The sequence below is a fragment of the Nyctibius grandis genome, chromosome 5, assembly GCF_013368605.1.
Source record: "Nyctibius grandis isolate bNycGra1 chromosome 5, bNycGra1.pri, whole genome shotgun sequence".
Taxonomy (NCBI): Eukaryota; Metazoa; Chordata; class Aves; order Nyctibiiformes; family Nyctibiidae; genus Nyctibius; species Nyctibius grandis.
This window is the reverse complement of record NC_090662.1, coordinates 67,041,596-67,063,851: the sequence shown is the minus strand read 5'-3', so window position 1 is coordinate 67,063,851 and position 22,256 is coordinate 67,041,596. Positions and strand designations below refer to the sequence as shown.

The 22,256-nt window shown below is 41.1% G+C and overlaps 1 protein-coding gene across 1 annotated transcript in view; it reads right to left on the bottom strand.

The window, feature by feature from the left end:
- Nucleotides 1-22,256, bottom strand: part of KIAA1549 (KIAA1549 ortholog) — a 165,410-nt gene that overhangs the window by 75,405 nt on the left and 67,749 nt on the right. Inside the window, 7 exon segments of the mRNA XM_068401723.1 lie at nucleotides 22-106; nucleotides 108-158; nucleotides 160-207; nucleotides 1,634-1,761; nucleotides 3,313-3,490; nucleotides 9,260-9,348; nucleotides 10,870-13,599. Coding sequence (XP_068257824.1) covers nucleotides 22-106; nucleotides 108-158; nucleotides 160-207; nucleotides 1,634-1,761; nucleotides 3,313-3,490; nucleotides 9,260-9,348; nucleotides 10,870-13,599 — 3,309 coding nt within the window.

The following is a 22,256-nucleotide window of genomic DNA, read 5'->3' as shown; positions in this document are numbered from 1 at the left end:
TGTCAAACAGCAAGTACTCACGTTCAGCAATTTGCTGCACAGGAAAGCCCAGATAGAAGCTGAATTCCACCACGGACAAGTTTCTTAGCTGCTCACTGACTTCGGAGACCATTTAGAAAACCGTATCTATCTCGGACAGCAAAAACAATGCTCACTGGGGCCTTGCCGAAACGCTACCCCAGGCCTGCCCAGAGTTATATTCAGTATCTGAGAAGACAAGATTGAAGCAGGGTCAGCAAAATCATAATCACTGGCATTTCCATTCCTTCCTTCATAGAATTGTTTTTTCCTAATATGAATGTGGGGGGCAGTTCACATCAAAACAGAGGAACACCTATTCCAGATTGGTTCAAACTGCTGAGTCTCAGAAGAGGCAGTTAAATGTGAATTCCTCTTAGAAGAGTTATCCTTTAAGGTCAATCATAATCCAGAATTTCTGGACTGCAGCTTTCAGATCAATGTTGGAAAAAAACACCTAGAGAGACAGTCAGCAAAATAAATCTACCAATAAAGAAATCTTAGATGAATACCAAAACTGCGTGGAACAGACAGGAAGAGACCACGGTAAAGAAACATTCTAAAAATTATGTTCTCATGGTCAAAACCTCCTCCACATGCACGCCCAGACCCTACCACTGGTTAGAAGCCTTATTTTGACACCAATGTACACAGCAACTGTGTTCATGTAGATAAACTTCTTCCAGAGGGTAAGGAAGTATTTAAAATACAAGTTTGCTAAGCTGACAGTTCAAGAAATTGTTTTGTGTGTTCTGTCTTCGGTCTATCCAGTCACATTGTGTCATTCAGTTGCACAGTTCTGAGTACTTTACTATGTGTACTATATAGTACTTTAGGTACTATAAAGTTTATGCCATTTTTCCTGCTATGATTTTATTTTAGGGTACTGCAGACATGCATTTATGGTGCCGGTTAAATAACACGATAAAATTTTTTACTAATTTTGTATTACAACAAATCTAGATCAAATTTAAGAATTCAGACAGAAGAGGGAGTTGGTCTCATTAAGTTGAATTACTCACTTTCCAGGGAGTTTTAAGCTCTCCTATGTGACTTAGTACCCAGCACATATGCAATACATTTATTTCATATGTGAAGTTCCAGTAGCAGCTGCCATGGACATCATATATTGCTCTAAGTATTTCTAGACCCTCAGAGGCAACTAGCGTGTTTGCTCACACAATGGTAGAGTGCATATAAATCCTATATACCCTAATAGGATCCCCTGAGTAGCAATGAGACCTGAAAGCTGTCTTCCAACAAAAACATTCTAACCACACCCTACTCTGCAATAGTAAAATCTGATGGGAATGACTTTGATAGGGATTGGGGCATCCTTTATATGAAAAACTATAAACCCTAGTATATTCAATAATGCTTTCATCATCTTGGATCATTTTTTCAAAAAGCTTGAAACCAGAGGGATATCTGGTGCCATATTATTTTGTAGGGGAAAAAAATCCCGACTTCATGACAAAGCTTCATAGTTCCACATGATCTAGATGGCAAGTGGTAGCCAGGGAACACCTAACTCATTTTACCGGCTGGATGAAACACAGGACAACCAAAGGTGAAGAGAAAAAGGGACAGACACAAAACACATTAATCTTCCTACCTGCACAGTGAAGTTGTAGAAGTCCTGGTGTTTGCTCACTTCCATGAATGCCATTGTCAGCCCTTTCTCAATGCGCTGGCTAAAGTTGCAGAACCCAACATCCACGTTCCGAGGCACAAACTGAAGCACTGAAGGCAAAGGGTACACGTTATTCCCACAGACAAGTACTTCCATAAGTGAGAACAAAACAAGCAAAAGAATCCACAGGGCTATCACTTTTTCATGGAATTCAGGACATATTTAGTGAAACACTGGGTAAAAATACAGTAGAAATAAATTTTGTGTTGGTGCAGTTAGTTTTCTACTCATTAATCTGTTGCAGCACTAATTAGATTACTGAAAGATATTAGCAACAAAATACCCACTGTTTCCTCTTGCATACTAAAAGACCTTCACTACATACATGTGGCTAATTTTACAGGACTTGAACACTGAATCAGCCACGGTGAAATCCTTAGTATCCAACACATCAATGAAAATCAACAAATCTCAAAAAAGCAACAAATCTCTTTTTCTTGTAGGTTGAAATATAGTATTTAGCTTGTCTAAAAGACCACCTATTGGGTCCATTAATACACATTAGTATCAGTCTAACATTTTCAAAACACCTAATTAGCAAACAATCTTTTAAATCTAGATACCCACGCCTTAAAGTCTTTCACAGAAGAGAAAGAGCAAGCACAGGAGAGAAAGAGTGAGCGTAGAGGAATGCGAGCAGGCACACAGACCTTAACTACACGCACATCTGTGGATTTCCTGATATACTCTTACCCAAAGAAATGCTATGATTAGGTTACAGACCCTAACAGCAATGTTATACAAGGTTCAAGAACAGAAAATATGTCTACTGTCTATCTATATAACCTTGCTAAGCAGTGGAAAAAGACATCACACCTGCATAATTAAAGAAGTGATGTCTTACCATACAGCTATTAACAGAACAGAAACGACACATAAAACATACCTGAACAAAAGCACCTATGTCTGACATTCATTAACTCTCTACCTATGTACTCAGTCCCTGTCACTACCTCATTACACAGTCAACCAACCAGGCAGGTGGTTTTGTTATGCAAATAGTGCTTGAAGAAGATTTTAAATGATACCACCGATTCTCAAAATCTATTACATGGGTAATATTTTACTTTAGATTATTAGTAGTCATGGCCTTCACAAACTGCTGCCATATAGCAGCCATGGAAAGCTGAATACTACATGAGAAATTCTCCTGCTCAAACTATACATGAGCAATCAATCCTCCTGCTCACCAATTTGCTTACATTATGAGAATTCTAAAAAGTAGCATTTAAGGTAAATATAATTTGAAACTTGACTCAAGCATTATAAAGTAGCTGCACTGTGATTTGAGTATATGTTTCACAGAAATTTTTTTCTCTTCTCACCTTTTGAAGCAAGAAAAAGACCACACTTATTTTGCAATGTGCCAAAAAAATTTTCCTGAAAAGAATCACAAAATTATGGGGTTAACTGTTTACAATTTATCATCCCTCAAACACAGTTCCGACAAGCGTTTCACTAACAACAAAGAATTACGATTCACAGCAGTAGCACGCAGGGTTTTGACTCGACCTTGCATACTTAATCACAAGTGAAGAAGCGTGAATCTGAATACGAATATGAAGCTACATCTCCTCCTCTTCATGTCAGGAAGAACTCACCTGTCTGAACTTGGAATCTGTTATCTGGCACAGTGAAATAAGGATGCAGTGAGAGGATCAAGGGGGCCTCACCACGAAGAAGACTGCTGTTCAGAAGCACATTTATGACAGCTACTGCCGTGTAAACAAAAGGACCTGATGTCACCAAGAAAGCAAATTCTGGGGAAATTTTATAAACCTACAAAAAAGATAAAGAAATTGAAAAAAAAAATCTTCAATGTTAAATTTGGCAACACTTTAGACCTACATAGTCTCACACATTCAAAGCCATATCATCAAGAGGTAGGAAAACGCAATCCTTATTTTTCAAAGAGAGAGCAGAAGCATAAACACTCTGATAGTGCTGTGCCTTGCAGCCTCTGCTCCAGCGCATCAGAGAGACAACTTCTTGCGTGGTGCACCTACTAGAATCTCTTCAGTATGACACACCAATCTCAACACTTCTTGATTTATCACATCCCAGCATAGTAGCACTCCCCCTCGCCTGTGTTCTCCCGTCGTACATAAGAGTTCCCATAGAAAACCATTGTTTACTTGCTGTACTGCTTGCATAGCTTCTGCATTTCCGTTATATATCGCATAGCGAATACATCCTATACCATTCACGTGATATGCAAGAAGCAAAATACACAGCACCTGTGTTTTATGGATATAATTGTCACACTCAAGAATGCTTTCTTCCAGAGAACACTTCTATCTGCTTATTTCAGCATAGTTACCACAGGTACAATTTTTCTCTTCCAGTTCATCTCCTAACTTTGAGTCTTCTTAAAAACCCTGAGAAGCCTTAGTCATAGTGTAAGAGAAATGCAATTGTAAGTTAGTATAAACCTAGGCAAATGTTTCCATGCAGACACTCTTGTCCACCATTTCTGTGTCACCTAAGTAAAAACAAACTGAAGGCTTTTATTTAAACATATTGCAGTGTCTTCTCTCCTTCAGAGAAACTCTCTCAATATCAAGGACATGTGTTTCCTCAGCACTAATTTTTTCCTCTTTCATTTATGCCCCCAGTTTGCTTTTTTGCCTAAGGCAGTCACACTAAAATATTTTGAGATGTCCAACATGATGGCTTCACAAATAAATAAATAATCTAAACCAGAGACCCAAAGGTTCTGATAAATGTACACCTCTTAGATGAAGAGGTGTTAGCACCTTGCAGGTTTTGTGCTGGTGAAGGGATAGATATCCTCAACTTCAGTATCAGCCTTATAGAAAGCACAGTGCTACTTAAATTGTGACCCACATGTTCCTTACTGGTATTTCTGCAACAGTGTAAAGTGATGGCAATTGCTGTTTCGATGAGAGAGTAAGCAGCTCTTTCCTGTCCTCTAAAAACCATGCATTTCAAAGAGATCATCTCCACCAGAAGAAACTACCTCAATAGCAGAAGGAATTAAAAAAAATAATCTACGCTGCTCATTATTCCTTTTTTCTTTCTTAGTCCACAAATATGGACTAAAAAAATGCATCCAGCTTTTATTTTAAATGGATTTAGACCCATAGAACTCAGATTTGTTTGATATGAATAATATGCACAGCTCTTCTCAGTTCCTCTTATCTGAAATTTTATCCTTTTATCTCAGGATGAAATGATCTCTGCAGCTTCAGTTTGTGAAATGGAAACAGCAGTTTTAATGGGTAAGACATGCCAAAAGAAAGTTGCCCATTACTTGCAAAGGAGATGACTTAAAAGGCAAGAAAAAGAGGAATTAGAATTACAAATCTCCATGACAATTTGCTGGTGATTTCTAAAGCAATATATGCTGAGGAAGAGTGGCCTAGTGTAGCCAGCATATACTTATGCACTAGAGCTAGGTATTTCAGACAAGAAAGCAAGCCTCTGACAACCAACTCAGCTGTCTCCATCTTCGACCTGTTGCAGTGCACCATAGATGCAATGAAAGCAGCCTACCTTGAACACCCCCTGAAATTTTGCATCGACTTTTTCATCTGAACAGCTAATGCTGTTTCTTTTTTGTGCTTCGCTGCAGCAGAAGAGCGACAGCAACTCCAGAAGAACGGAAACTTTTCAAAAAAACTTCTAAGTGTAATTTTGAGGTAGGTAGATTAGAAACACTACGGGTCAGAACAATAGCTATTTCTGCTTGAGATATTGCAGGGTTGACTAGAGTTAGCTCTCTACAGCCTAATTTAGATGACAGGAATAATATGGCCGTACCAGCATGATGCTGCCTATAAGCTAATTCACAGAGAAGTTTGCAAAGTTATCTAGGATAGATGAGTCTAGCTCTTGACTCTTGATTCACAAAGGAGAACAGCTCCTCTTGGCACAGCTCTAACAGTTCACAAACGCAGCTGCCCACCCAACCCTCTCTTGGAGGTTTCACCTCTACTGCCAGGACAGTTAGATGCTAACAAATTAGCTAGCTGAACCATCACATTTTAAAGTGCTACCTAATAAAGTAAACAAGTACAAACTTCTTATCTTAACACTTTGGGCCAGAAAGCCGGAGAAGCACGCAAAACTCCATCTACACTTTGGAGCCATTCCCACAGCAAAAGCAGAAACCTTCAGTATGAGCAGAGAACCCTTACACCACCTCAAATTAAGCTATCCCTTCTCCAAAGTGCAACGGCTAATCCAACTCTGCAGTTTCCAGGACACAACCTCATTCAACGCTACCCTCACAAGAGAGAGAGCTTCTAGTACAGAAAGTTTTCAAGCCTCGATTTAAGAGAGGCTAGAAGAGTATTTGGGGAAAACATCACTGTATGCTTACTCCATCCCTTATGATGTTCCCTAAGATTTGCTATTGATTATTGTCCACTAAAATATTTGATTAGATGCACCCTTGCCTACACTCCACTGTATTATGCTGTGTAAACATGTGGCAGAAAGCATAAACAACCAATTTCCTCACCACCACCTTATTAACCATCCCATAAAGAGCTTGCAGAGAGCGGTTAACTTCCTGAAGATGGGCTACACAGGCTCACAGGTCTTAAAAATGAAACGAAGCTTCTACTTCTACGCATGTTAGGATCCTAAGGCAACAATTTTCTCACCATTGTTACACACCTAAACGGTACCAGCCAGAATTTCAGCAGCAGTGAGTAGTGAGGAAGCCAGCGCAAGTCCACAGGTGGCATATTTGAAGGAGGTATTTAACTGCCTGACAGTAAACTGATCTCCTTACTTTGAAGGCAGAGGTTTACTAATTTTGGATTATAGAAACCAATACACTAAGGACAGGCCCCAAACCCCACATTAAATACAGCAACAAAGTGGCTGAGGTATACTTTATACCGCATAATAAAATTTCAAAGCACAAATGAGGCTGTCAAAAAGCTTTTTCCCGTTGGCATGAACTTAATGGCACCAGGGGTCCTGGCAGCAAGTCACTGCCAACACTATTTTATTTCACACCCCAGTGCAACAAAGCTAGTCAAGGGAACATTGTATAACAGATCTTACCCAAGTATCATAAGGTTTACATTAGAGAAAGTTGACAAAAATTGCTCTTATCCAAACAATAGGGTCTTATTCTTTTGCAGATGCAATACATTGAGACCAACTGGAAAGAACTTCAAAATTTTAGGTTATTCTCACTTTGCTGTAAGGGCTTTTGCTAGGAAAAAATTGACAAAAGTTTTTTCCATTAGGCAGGATTCAAGCCTGCCTCCTTTTTTTTTTTTCCATTTCAACAACTCAGAATGTTTGAAATAATAAAGAAGCAGAGACCAAAGTTTCAACTGAAAAAGTTGGGGAAAAAAAGTCTTAATTCTTCTTTCAGTGTTAAACTTGGTTTGTACTTAAAGTGAGCAGCAGTTATATCCATTGTTGCCATGGATTTTATTTTTAAAGCATACATTACTACAAAGTTGAATTTAACAAGACTGTCTCCTGATTTACTGTGCATTACATCACAGCAAGGGAACAACATCTGTGAGCTGTAATAGGAGACACAGTAAAAAAGCAGCTCAGAGAAGTGCACTGCTTTACCGTAACATTCAAACGTACACACAGTTCCTGGGTACTCTCAATTAACAGAAGTCAGCTCTGTTTGATTAATGAAGTTGAGCAACATGGACGAATTCTGTTTAAAATTTTGCGTTACATCACCATTAAACATGCCGATAGTACAGACAGCCCTTTATTTAAAAGAACAGTTTTGTTAGTACTTCACTGTTAGAGGTGAAGACATTTGCTAGTAATTACTTTTAGTGCAAAACCCATACCCAAGGCATCACAAAGAATACATATGATAGCAGCATTCTAGCATAAAATAAGCATAACTGATTCCACAGAGATGTTTTCTCTTTTTGATAAAAAAGAATTTGCAAAGAATGAAGCTGAACTAACTGCATTATTTATAAAAAACAGTTGCTTCTGAGCAGCCTTAGGGCCAAAACACCCTATTGAGAGCTTTACAAGGCAACAGTGGGCATGAAAGGAAGGAATTTAAAGGAAAAAAATATAAAGAAGCAAGATATTAAATGCTGACTCCAATCAACCTTCAAATATTTAGCCACAGATTTTGTCTTACTGCTGATATTAAGAGGATAAGCGCTTCCATATTATTGAGGCTTATAGGGTCATTGAAAATTAGTGTAGTTCTATCATCATGAACTTTTGACTTCTACTTGACTATGCCAGTTTGCACAATCTGAAGGTATAATTCACAAAGCAGAAGAAAAATCTCTTATTTACAAAAAACCCTAAAAAGCTTATGGGCAGGTATTGCTAAAAGGACCTTAAACTAAACCTAATTTACAGTGGCAGCTCACTGTGGCTGAAGTTTGGCAGAAATTCTTAACACTCCTATCTTGACCGAGTAGTAGAGAGGTATATTCTCAAACATCAGACAGGAGTTGTTTAATTACTGAGTGAAGTGATTATGGCAGGAGCTGTGAAAACATTGTTTCCCCACACAGACTGGCAAGCAGAAGTTAGAGGCACCATGCAGATTCTGTGCATGGAGAAATTTAAGTTATGTTCAAAATGCAAACTGCTACTTGAGTAAACTTTATAGACCCAAAAAAGTAAGATAACGTGGTGCTGGGCTTTCACAACTGGATGAATGCAGACATGAAAAATTGCAAGTGCAGCCGAACCTGCACCTACTCCAGTAATTCCATTAAAACTTTTCATTTTGTCCCCAGTGTTGAAGTATCTGATTACACAACAAAGGCACCCCCAAACTACCTCTACAGTCTTTTCCTCTCAGAAGGTTTGAGACAGAGGGGGGAATAGAGCCTTTAAACCTCATCTCAACCAAACACTCACTTTGAGGTTAGGAAACAACACCAAAACGTTGTTCAAAGATGATTCCTTGAACATCAAAGCAGATGAAGCTTTCAAAAAAAACCAACAGCACAGCAATTCCTAGCCCTGTGAATGGGGGAAGGCCAGGAGTCACACCTCTTTGAAGGCTTAAAAAGAACGTCTTACCACTGCACACCTGATTTTTTTCTCCCTGCCTTTTTCATCTGCCAAATCCTGCATTTGGGATCCCACCACTTTCCCTGCAAGTGTTGATGGCCTCACTTACAACATAAAATAGCATAGGGCTGTGCAGAAGGTTTTGTTTTGTTTAACGTGCTAAGTATATAATCAGCTAGCAGAAGAAACAAAACTTCTTAACAGGTATTTCGAAGGGTAAAAGCTTTTCAGTTCAGTTTCAGTTCACCAGCCAAAGGAAGTGAGCAGTAGATGCTGGGCACTGCTTGCTCACCTCTGGCAAAACCAAGAAAAGTCTGTCCTAAAAAACGATGACATTCTAAAAGTAAAAAAAGATGATGTCATATTCACGTTAACAAAAAAACCCACAACCCACACCCAACCGTGACTAAGTTAGAATAAACGTCTCTCTGATACAGTACCACACGGGTTGCTTTTAAATCACTGTTTTAGCCTGTGAACTAAAACCACTATTGCATTATATTGATCAAAGACTACTTGTACACACTTCATACCACTTACCTCTAGCTCCACTGATCTCCTGAACCGAACTCTGAGCACTTCTCTGATGGATTCACTGACATTTTGTAGAACAGCTCTTCTGGCCAGCCCTGGAAATTAATGTCAGTCAGTAAATACATTTCAGCTTCATCTCTTGGGCTTTGGTTCAAAGCTGCATTTTCAGTTGTGCAATGCATGATAAAGCAGGCAATGGGATCAACTGCATCAAACGGGTAAGATGATGGACAAGGAAACAGTTAAAGGTGTGACTGTATCCTAAAAAGTGACTGTACATAGTTTAAGGAACTCCAGGTTTATCTTCTCTCTCGTTTTGTTTTCCATATCTAATGTCTTTAGCATTCTAGTAAAAAAGAATCTTCTAAAGGGCCACTGAGGCATTCAAATTGGATCTGAAAGTCGCAGCACATTCAGTCTGACCTGTGCACAATGAACCTGCTGTCATAACGCAGTTAAAGTTTTGTAGGCAATGCATGGAATGAAGATGAGGTCAGAAAAAAGCCACAGAAAATATGCATCTGCTTTTCTCTTAAATAAAAAGTAAACAAACGTGACATTGATTACTGAAAGGGTTATCCACTGAGTAAGAAACTGCTTTAAAATCCCCACATCCGTATAGATGTCATGTCTGTAACAGTTACACCTGAGACTGTGACTATCTATGGTCAAGGAACAACTGAAAAGTGTCATGTTGTCATCCTGCATTTACTTTCCATCAGTAACTTGCCTACAAAACTACTCAAATTACAGGTTAAAAAAAAAAAAATCTTCCTCATCACCAGCATAGCCAGCTCACCTTTGTATCTGGAGGATGAGATTATGCTCATTCTGCTTTACATATTACAAGTAAATCTTAAGGGCAAAATGTATTGCTTACCACAGACCATGCAGCATTTCTGCAGCTGCCCTGGATTAGTTCGCTGGTATTGTTTTGTTAACAAGCTAGGGAGAGGTAGGAAAACACCAAAAAAGCAAACACAGATGCTGAGACAATTAATTTTGAAACACACTAACGTCACTTTTTCTGGTTACAAACACACCAAATCCAATTGAAGTAAGTATGTGAGGAGGGAAAATATAAACATAAGCTAGTACAGTAAAATTATAAAAATGGTAATGAAAACCAAACATTTTTTAAACCAACTCTCCTCTTTCATATTACAACATTACCTCACATGCAGGTTTTTTTACAAACAGCAGCAACAACTGAAAGGAGAAACTTACTCAGTCAGAACATTTAATAGTTTGACAGAACAGTACCATGACAGAAACATTCATTTACAACCCATGAAATGATAAAGCAGCCTCTCAATCAGTATACTTGTATATACACACTAGCAATTTTACATATGCATTAGCAATTTTAGAAGACAATTTCATTCTCTGTGCAGTGTAATGTATATGTAACCCACTATCACAATGGACTTTGTTCAAGTGAATTCTACTATTTTCAAGAGTAAATGATAGATCAATGCTTTTACAGCTGTTTGTCTAAATTTACACCATATTTCTTTGAAAGGTTCACTTAGCTAATTCAACACCTGCAATTTAGCTAGGGGGTCACACTACAGTGGCTTCTGAAAAAGAAAATAAAAATTTTAGGAATATCTTACCCGCAGTGACTAAGTAAGCATCGGGAACCGTGATGTCGCAGACGTAGGGTTGCCTAGTAGTGGTCACAGCAGAGGTTATGACCACAGGTGCAGACGGAGTATTGGTCGCCAGCGGGGTGGAGGAGAAGGTCCCCAGGCTGCCTGCAGCAGTCGTGCTGCGGCTGCCTGTGGCACCGGTGGCCGTGGTCATGGGGACAGTGGTGGGAGCAGCCAATGCATCAGTAGCAGCAGGGACACTGCTTCCTGATGGAACTTCATATCCACTGGGAGGGCTAGAAGTCGAAGGAAATTGCATGGGAGCAGAAGACATGGTCACAGACAGAGATGCTGTAGGAGAGGGTATCACGCTGCTGGTGTCGGCATGTGACGTCAGGTTATCGGAGTCTGCAGAAGGAAGGGCTGTGTGGGCATTGCCCTCGCTGCGAGATGTTAAAAGCAGCGTAGGGTTAACTGTAGCACCAATATCCTCATCGGAAGCCGAAGCAGTTAAGAGCAGAGATGAAGATACACTTAAGACAGGAGTTGCCGGAAAGGTAGTAAACAAAGAGATCAGGTTTGCTTCATTGAGCAAGATGCTGCTGGTAACAGACTGGGTGTCAGACGTGGGCAGCACCAGGGTAGGAACCACAGAGTGAGAGGCGGAGAGTGAAGGCTCCAACTGAGAGGTAGCTCCTGTAACAGCTGAGGTAAATACAACTTCAGAGCCCTCTGCCAATACTGAGGGTACTTCCAGAAACACAGATGACTCAGAGTAAAAATCTGACGATAGCGTTGCTTCAGGAACACGTGCACCTGGAACAGAGGACGCATTCGAATAAAAGTAGGATGTTTGACTGAGAGGGAACTGAGAAACCTCAGCGTCAGTGGCAGAACTGACAGTGGTAGCTAAGTCCCAGCTGGAAACATCCTCAGAAAGTACTGACATCCCAGTCAACAAGGTCTGAGGTAAGAGTGTTGATAAATCACTCTGCATGACAGGGTAAGAATTTAACATGGACGATGAGAAAGACAAGTAGCTTGGTTCAATAAGAAACAGTGTTGATAAAAGATTGGATGGAAAATCTGAAATATTTAAAGATGGTTCTTCCCTTGTAGATGTCTTACCAAGTAAAATCACAGATTCTGATGGCATTAACTCTGGTGACTCCAGCAAAGCCGTATGACCGACTGCAAATGATGCTACCGGCTCACTTGGGTCAAAGAGAACAGTGGTGGCATCAGGAAGTTCTACACGTGTGTTTAGTGTCAATGAAACTGTTTCCAGAACAGGGAGGGAAAACTGGGCAGCAGAGATGTTCAGTGATGTTCCTCCAGGGAGCTGATTGTAAGAAGGAGAAATTGTTACAGGTGTTCTGTTATTAAGGACAGTGTTCGTAGTGCTTAATAAAAACATGCTTGAATCAGGAATTTCTGCGATTCTCGAAGAAAATGAAACAACTGGTCTTGATGGAAAAGAAGTATCAAAAATCTCAGGTGTTGGCTCCTCTAATTCATACTCGTCAGTAATTATAGTTGTAAATGGAGTTATGCCTTGTACTTCAGAGGCTTTGATGGACAAAGTTTCAACATAATCGCCTGAGCCCACATCATGTTCTGGGGAAAAGCCTGCTTCTGGCAGAAGTGAAACTGAGTCACAATACAGACAAGAACCGTACGATCTTGTGAAAGGCACTGGACTCGTGAGCTCACTAACAAGCTCTGACTGACTTGGTATTTCTGAACTGGCAGGCAAATTTGGTGTTGTACGGGAGAATTCATGTGTAAACAGGCTGGCATTAAGAACCGTATTAAAGTCCACGGACATGGCAGCTGAGTGAAGTGGGAAAGATGCAAGTGGAAGACTCATAAGAAACAAAGCAGGCTCAGCACTGGCCGCTGAAGCCGGTGTGGCCCAGGGAATGCTTGGAGTGGGGTAGGTCCTTCGACTGAGAGCTTCTGATGCCCTGCTACTCTCGTCAGCGTAAATGTCACCATACAGGTCTGCACTCTGTGCTGTGGCATCTGAGGTCACAGGACTAGTTTTATCCAGCAGCTTGAGATGAAGAAGTGACCCTTCTGAAGCAGCCCCAAAAGGCAGAGCTATTAAACTTGCGTTTACGTTTTCCCGTCCTGCAACTCCCGCCTCTGGAGGAATGGAAGTGAAATAAATAGCTGTATTTGGAGGATATAACAGCAAGTCTCTGCTTGCAGTTAGCATTTCACTATCTAGTACAAAAGGCTTCAATCCTGTAAGAGTGCTACTGTGTTCAGCAACAGCACTCAACAGAGTCTTTTGCTGTGCTGCTTTTGAGATATCATACGGTGAAAAAAGTACAGATAATGAAGGTGTTAGCAACACAGTTTCTAATGTTTCTCTTGGTGGCTCTACTGTATTTACTGAGTGATGATCTGTTAAAAATGCAAAAGACTTCAGCGGAGGAGTCCACTGTGCCTTTGGAAATGAGCTAATAAATTCATCGTCGCTTAAGAATGCCTCATTGCTTGTTACAGAGACATCCATCAACGGCATACTTCTCCCTTCTGAAACCCTGACCATTTCTTCTTGGTTAAATAAAGTCACATCAAAGGGAGTGGTAACTGATGATAAAACCGTTTGAAGAAAATTACTTTCCTGGGACTCCAAAGTACTTTTTGCTAAGGCCGTTTGTGTCCTGCTGTCTGATATACTTTGGTGCGTCTTTGAGTCCATTGAGAAAAATGAAAAATTTTGCTGCTCCATCAACCTGTCACCTAAATAAAGAGAAAGAGAGAAAAACAAAAGCCACTAGATTAGCACAAGTAGTAAGATCACAATGAGCAAACCTCACACACAGTATTTCAGGAGACAACTGCCCAGAATTCAAGGGCTGAGACAAAACCTCTCAGTACATGAAAAACCTCCATGAATGAGTCAGCACAAATAATAAGATTCCCTGTGAAACTTCATTCCCTGGAAATGAGCAGGATAACATGAGCTCTTCTCACTCTACACCTACTTGTCTCTCTACAGCAGCACTCTAGCGAGCCCCATGGAAGGACAGAAAGTGCCTCCCCTCTGACCTATGCAAGGCTACAGTGCATGGCAGCTAATGGTCTCACAAAGTATACAAACCAAAAAGGGTAACAAGGAACAATGCCAGGAAAAAATTTGTGTAACTTCACGTCTTCTGCTTTCCTTTATTATCACTTCATTTCCTCTGGTTTTATTATTTCTTAATATTAGGCTCACTAACAGATTTGATCTGTTTCAAGGACCAGATCCTCCCAGTATCAGAAATAAGTGACACTTAAAGAGAGATGAAGAGGGGCTCCCTTCCTGTAAGGCAAGTGTGGACCTGATATCAGCTGCAAGAATTAGCTAAGTAACATGTCAAGTAGTTATGCTTATATTGTCAGCCATTCAATTAACTTCTGGCCTTTTAGCAGCCAGTGACAAATTGCTTCATTACACAATTGCCATCTTTACTCACAACCTGCCGCAGGAATACTCTGTTTATGAGCCACCTGTAATAAAACTTGCACTGCTCCAGTTTGTAGTAATAGTCAGCTTCAAACACGAAGGAGAAAAAAGCTAAGAATTCACCAGATAAAAATTTTAACAAGATATGTGCAAAAATCATACATGAATATCATTTGCATAACTTGACTATAATTCTTCCACTCTCACAAAAGCGTTCTTGGGTTACAGAGAAGATCTGTATATAAGCTTTTCCAACCACGGACATGTTTTGCAGAGAAAAGGTTGATTATTGCTTGTATACTTTTCTGACGTGTCAAGACTGGATTAGTACCCTTCAGAGCTGAATATTAAAGGAAATAACAGAAAATTGCCGCAGGACATTTTTCTAGGATACACACAAAGGCTTCGTCCTTAATTATCTATCCCACCTGATCATCCTCTTTTCATACAGGAGTGTCCACGCAGTGCTGCTGGAGCCCACTGACAACACACATAAAAAAGGCTGGGGAGGGTGTGTGTGTGGAATCCCACTCAGTTAAACCACCAGGGATCAGTTTAAAATAAAAACTAGCATCGATAGTATAAAGTGCCAGACAGTGATACAGTACACTGCTCAACTGTAACTACATTTGTAACCCTTTAGAGGATGCCTTGAACTCAGCAGCCCATGGTAGATCTTGCAGGAGTAGCTCACCTATCTGTTACACACTTATCAGTCTAACACCACTTTCCAAAGGTGATAAACTGCTGTAACTGTCCCCTCCTGCCCGGTCTGTTTGCTAAATTCCTTGACACAACTTTTCAAGTGCTGTCATACCAACTTAATTAATTTTGAAGCTGCTGATCTGAATAGCACAATTACAAGAATTAATGCACACAGCTAATACCACTGTACCACTGATCACACCTCATCAAATATGAATGCTGTGATTTTATACTTTATTTTACAGATAACATGCACAATGTTTTGCAGCATAGCAGATATTATTCTCTCAAGTAGTCCCAGTCCATTTTTTCCTCCTGAAACTCACTGTAGGCACTTCCAGCTTTATGATGCTTAGTTGCGGTGTGATGATAAAATACACTGCCTTACAATGCCCGCAGGGGAAAAAAAAAAAAAAAAGAAAAGAAAAAAAACCCCAGATACACTCTTGTAAAAGCTATGTAAGACAGATACGCAAGTCCATCCTTGACTTCTTCCAGGGAGGTCAGCTGTATGAACACAGCACAGTGCAGCCACCATGGAATAACATCTCTCACAAACAGTTAACGTGGGTAACAGAGCAGCTTCTAGCAAGCACGGAACCGAAACGTGGACTCTGAGCCAGCCCCATTTGCTGATGAAAAGCTGTTCAATATTTTCTCCTCGCTAAGTGTCCTTAGCCTCGCTCCTTTGACTCAAGCTTCCAGCCTTTACTTTTCTTTTTGTGACATTTTGAGTAAGCAGGGAGTTACTAAAGGAAAAGACTGACAAGGCTATGAAACACTGCCAAAATAAATCACTTCTCTCACTATACACATGCACAATTCCTTTTAGCCAGCCCTGTAAAATCCTGTCCACCTTGGTCACACTTCAGACACCTAGCACTTGCTTACAGTGAATTCCAAATTGCAGGCAAACATGCTAACAGATAAAGTTGTTCTTGTTCATCACGGCTTCGTGTTGTAAATCCCTGCGGCAGTAACGCAAGACAGCTGTGTGAGCTTCAACACAGTAAGCGTGATAAACATGGAATTGCTACACATGACAGTTAATATGACCGGCAAAGGTGCATATATACTAATTATTAACTGCACTTTTGATCACATAACTGCACAAATCTTTGACCCAAAGCTAGTGGTGATTCCACTAACAATTTCACTGCCTACACTTTCCTATGCTATGTATCATCTTCTTCCTTCACCCATAGAGAGCTCCCTTTATCTTTGTTCAATTTGATAGAGGAGCTGTCACAAGGCAAGATCCTGCTGGAAGTGACCACACATCACAGAAAGATGTTCTGACGAGTTACTTGCACCACCATATGCTGTCCAATAGACATGCATAAAAGGCTAGGGCAATCTTGGCTTTAAATTCATATTGACTTCAGAATTAGTTTTTTACAGTCTGCTAATATTTTTTTAATTGAAAGACACAAAGTAATAGTAAATAACAATTTTATCATACACCTGTACCTCTTAATGTAAAGAATCTTGTCACTGATGCCAGGAAGGAAAGAATGCAACTTCTGAAAAAGATGTTTCATTTTTTTAAGGAAAACATACCATGTCTTGAAAAAGTTACAAGCTATAAGACAAGGTAAGAACATTGTTACTTGAAGTAGGTAGAGTGGGAAAAAGTCACTTGAGCATATAGGATTTTGACAACAACTCACCAGCGAGTCCGCAAGCCCATGGTCCATGCTATTTGCTTTACTTAGTGTTTTAGAAGCAGGGAGCATTAGTAGCATGCCATCAGTAATAAAAATTATTTTCTGTTGTCTCCAGAACAACAGCGTACTACTTGAATGCTGCTTATCAGAACTGCGCGCGCCTCTCGTGGAGAGCAGATGGGATGCGTGGCAGATGTGCCTGGGAGCAGCCAGACAGCCCACAAAGAGAAAGGAAAAGCAAAGGAAAAAGGGAAGGAGGTGAAGGCACACCACGGCATGGCGATCATGCCCTCATCAGTGCAGCGCAGCCGATCTGGCTACACCGTGGGACAAAGAAAGCAGACAGATTGCACATGTTCTGGTGCATCTCAATGCCATGACTGCACAAAGCTACTGATGAATATCAATGCTGACTTGTTTGTTTGCACAGCTGTTGCTGTTGGGGGACAGTTTCGCTGTCCTGTACTGCTGTTGAGCTAGGCAACGATGACAGGATGACAACCAGACAAGCCAAACTCCACCAAGCTGATAACATTATGAAAAAGAATAGATAGCTGAGGAAGCAAAGCTGTGACCCCAGGCTACAGCAAAGCAGAGGAAAGGAGAGCACTTGTGGCAGGGGCCACAGGAGACACAGATGGCACCAGTACAATGGTTCAGCTAAGACAACGACATTTGGGCTCAGGGGGAGTGACAGCAAAGAAAATGTGCTGATGGGCTTGGGGTGACGAACTCTCTGCTGCTTCTGCTGCCCCCAAAACTGGTAGAGCCTGACGAAATCCACAAGTAATGAAACCTGTCACTGAACACGACGACACCTTCAGCTTCCAAATCTGTACTTGCAGAAGCACAGTCATGCACCGTCAATGCCGGCGCAGACTTGTTTGAATTCGGAAGGGCCGTAACACCAGCACAGCACTTGCCCATGACTACAGCAAAGGACTGCTGCAGTCTATAGACTTATTTGGTGACAAAAATATACTGTGTCAGCTTGCCAGAAAACTATGTGTGTTCATAAACTGGGAACTAGACTAGCTGTTTTTCCAGAAAGTAATTAAAGGGATGTATTTTCATCCTACCTGGAGCTGCAGTGCTGAAAAGTAAAGTCTGTTCTATATAATAAAGTAAAAAAGGATTATTTTCAAATGTATATTTGTCATAATATATGCATACATTCATATGCTTTCATATTTTCACATTTCATTTATTTATAATAACTATACTTTCATATTTTTTTAAATGCAGCATCCAAGATGTAATCTCACCTCTGCCACTAATCTCTCATGCGACTTCAAAAAAAGTTACATCACTTTTCTGCACTCTGCTATTAAAATTTGGCAATTGTACACTATCACGACTATCAATATCTGCTAAAATGTAGGTAATTTCCTATATTAGGAAGATGTTAAATTATAGGTGATAGGTACAGGCATGACAACCAATACAACAGAGAAGTCTTTACTTGTGATAAAATTAAACCTTGAGAATAGAACTAGTAATTTTTGCTCTATTACTTTTGAGAAACTAAATAACAGCGAATAAAGTTTGCAAACATCAGAAAGCGCCAGCAGACTAGCAGCAAATCAGTTCAAAACGTACATCACTTCAAAAAAAAAAATAAAAATCTTCTGTGTACTAACACAATGGTCTATGAAATTAAATTTTAGTACCTTTATTTTTTAGGCAAGGAGAAAAATTGTTCTTTTATTGCTGCCCATTGTTTCAAACAGAGGCATTTTAGGTAGAGAGGCTACACACATTCCAAGTATAATGGGAAAATTCCTATTAACTAGCTAAATAACAACAGTTCCCAAATTATTAAAGCTATGAACTCACTAGGAATATTCACCACTTGAAGCTGCTCCCTAACTATGGGATAGAGTAGCATATCACATTTAAGGCAAGCTTTTAACAACATTTTTATTTGACTTTTTATTTGAGAAATGGGAAGTAAGAAATTGAAATAACTGAACATAGCGTAGGACGAGACCACCCAAGGGTAGAGAGAATGCTAGACGCAAATGTATCTGAAAAAAATCGTAACTCCTCCTCATATGGCTTAACACTTAATAACTTTCTAATTTATTTAACATCACTTAGTTCACCTTCCGTCAAAAAGAGCTTGTACGCATTAGGTCCTTCCAAAAAATTTACACAGTTCTCTCTTGCAAGCCTCTAACTACATTTCTTACGTGTCTGGCTTGTAGGAAAATACCAGTCACAGAAGCACATGCAGTTGAAAAGCTGTCTGCTTTCTTCTCTGGGAGGCATTCAGCAGGGATTAAACAGTGGCAGTCACCACCCCGGCACACAGAAGCCAGGGAGAGGAGGGGATGGGAGCCTGTGCTGTTCCTCGCCTCCCGAGCTCCAGCTCCCAGCTCCTCTGTGGGGCTCTGGGTGGCTTTTGGAAGGTTCTGTTCCCTGGAGCACATGCTGCACCCATGCCCAACGCTGGAGCAGCACACACTTAGGCTGTGCAAGGGACACAAATAATCTGGAGTCCTAACAGCTGTTTCTGAAAGATGTTCATTTTCTTATTGTAAAAAATCAAGACTATCTCTCATCATTTACCACACGCACTTATGAATTCTCACTAATTAAGCTGCTTGTACCACCTGAAAGGCTAAAAGAGAAAACAAAGAAAAAAATTATGCTAAGCCTCGTCACTCTTTTGGACTGCAGTTGAAGATAAAATTTCATAATAAATAGAAAAAGTTGTATTAAGAGAAAAATAATAGTGTTAATGGGAAGCATGCAAAGTGAATGGCTATGCACACTCACGCTCACTTTTGCACTCTTCAGGTTTCAATGCAAGCCAAGAAAGAAGAGGAAAATCTTGAAGTCATTTCTTATCCACATGCAAACAGATGTGGCTCAGCTGCTGCCCAGGTGCAAGTGTACAAGAAACCCCCTGCCCTTCACAGCAAATGAGCACAGAGCTTCCAACTCTGCATGAGGAGAAAAGATGCACCAAAGCACAAAGGCAAGGGGCAAAGATAAACCCTTGCTTGCCAGCAGAGTCTATGAAGACTTTGTAAAGAAAGAGGTTTAGTAGAAGGCAGTCTAACCGCATTTCATACCTGAGTCAAAAAAAATATATCATGGCACTCCTCATCAAGTATTGCATTTGAAAACCAATACCAATGAACCTATAATACCAGGCACTAGCATTTACATTTTCTTCCTTATCCAACATTAAAAAAAAAAACAAACCTCAAAACTTCCTTTAGGACACTTTTGCTGGTAACACAGAATCACAGAATCAACCAGGTTGGAAGAGACCTCAGGGATCATCGAGTCCAACCGTTGCCCTTACACCACCCTGTCAACTAGACCATGGCACTAAGTGCCATGTCCAGTCTTTTCTTAAACACATCCAGAGATGGTGACTCCACCACCTCCCTGGGCAGCCCATTCCAATGTCTAATAACCTTTTCTGAAAAGAAATTCTTCCTAATGTCCAACCTGAACCTCCCCTGGCGAAGCCTGAGGCTGTGCCCTCTTGTCCTATCGCTAGTTGCCCGGGAGAAGAGGCCAACTCCCACTTCACTACAACCTCCCTTCAGGTAGTTGTAGACTGCAATAAGGTCACCTCTGAGCCTCCTCTTCTCCAGGCTAAACAACCATCATGTTAAAGAGCTGTAGGTAGTCTGTGATCCCAACTTCCACCGCACAGCCGATGGAACACCTCATCAGAAAACTTGCAACCTGTGTTCTGATCCAGGAATCTGCCTAACATATCCACTGCTGAGGCAGAACAGGACCCTGTAGTAGTTTACAGTAAATGCTAGAACAAAAAAAAAAAAAAACAACCCACAGCTTCTCTTTATTTAATGTCACTGTAACACATTCCGTTTTCCATGAAGAGAGGAAAAACCTTGCAACCCAAGTGAAGCTTTTTGTAACACAAAAGATAACAGCACACCACCAGATCAGGCAGCAAGGGCAGGAAAGCATACATATGGGGAGAGAGTGAACAACCCCACCACTCCATAAACACTAGCACACGGTGAGATCCACCTCCCAAACAGTATTATTATTTTTGAAAAACCACAGCTTTGCTCACGAGTGGGCTGGGAACAAAACCCATGCGCAGAACAGTTTGTCATGCCTGCACAACACCTGCAAACCCAAACAATACAGAAACTCTCACTCGTGGAACTGCATAAAGCTCTTGTAGCACCAAGATGCCTCGAGCTGCCAGTCCCTCTCTAGAACTTCTCTGAACAGAGATACCTGAATGCAGAGGTGAGAAAGCAAATTAGCCGTGACAATTCACACCATTTTGAACATCACACGCACAAATCTATGGGGCCAGATGGAATCCACCCAAGGGTACTGAGAGAGAGCTGGCGAAGTGCTCACTAAGCCCCTTTCCATCATTTATCAGCAGTCCTGGCTAAACAGGGAGGTCCCAGGTGACTAGAAATTAGCAAACGTGAAACCCATCTACAAGAAGGGCCGGAAGGAGGATCCAGTGAACTACAGGCCTGTCAGTCGGACCTTGGTGCCAGGGAATATTATGGAGCCTATCATCTCGAGTGCCAACACATGGCACGTACAGAACAACCAGGTGATCAGGCCCAGTCAGCATGGGTTTATGAAAGGCAGGTCTTGCTTGACTAACCTGATCTCCTATGACAAACTGACCCGCTTACTGGATGAGGGAGAGGCTGTGGATATTGTCTACCTAGACTTTAATAAACCCTTTTACACCATCTCCCACAGCATTCTCCTGGAGAAACTGACTGCTCATGGCTTGGATGGGTATGCTCCACTGGGTAAAAAACTGGCTGGATGGCCGGGCCCAAAGAGTCGTGGTGGAGTTAAATCCAGTTGTGCCAGTCACAAGTGATGTTCCCAGGGCTCAGTGTCAGGGACCGCTCTGTTTAATATTTTTATCAATGATCGGACCAGGGGATGGAGTGCGATCCTCTAAGTTTACAGAAGACACCAAGCTGGGCAGGAGTGTTGATCTGCTTGAGGGTAGGAAGGCTCTGCAGAGGGACCCCTGAGGCTCCAGAAGAAGTCAGGATAGAGGAGGAATCTGTCTTGGTTGATGAGGGCTGGGTCAGGGACCAATTAAGCAATCTGGACATCCATAAATCCATGGGCCCTGATGGGATGCATCCGCGGGTGCTGAGGGAGATGGCGGAAGTCATTGCTAGGCCACTCTCCATCATCTTTGCTAAGTCGTGGGCAACAGGAGAGGTGCCTGAGGACTGGAGGAAAGCGAATGTCACTCCAGTCTTCAAAAAAGGCAAGAAGGAGGACCCGGGTAACTATAGACTGGTCAGCCTCACCTCCATTCCCGGAAAGGTGACGGAACAACTTGTTCTTGGTGCTGTCTCTAGGCACATCAAGGATAGGGGGATCATTAGGGGCACTCAGCATGGCTTCACCAAGGGGAAGTCATGCTCAACCAACTTGATAGCCTTTTATGAGGACATACCCGGTGGATAGATGATGGTAAAGCTGTGGATGTGGTCCTATCTTGATTTCAGTAAAGCGTTTGACACAGTCTCCCACAGCATCCTCGCAGCTAAACTGAGGAAGTGTGGTCTGGATGATCGGGT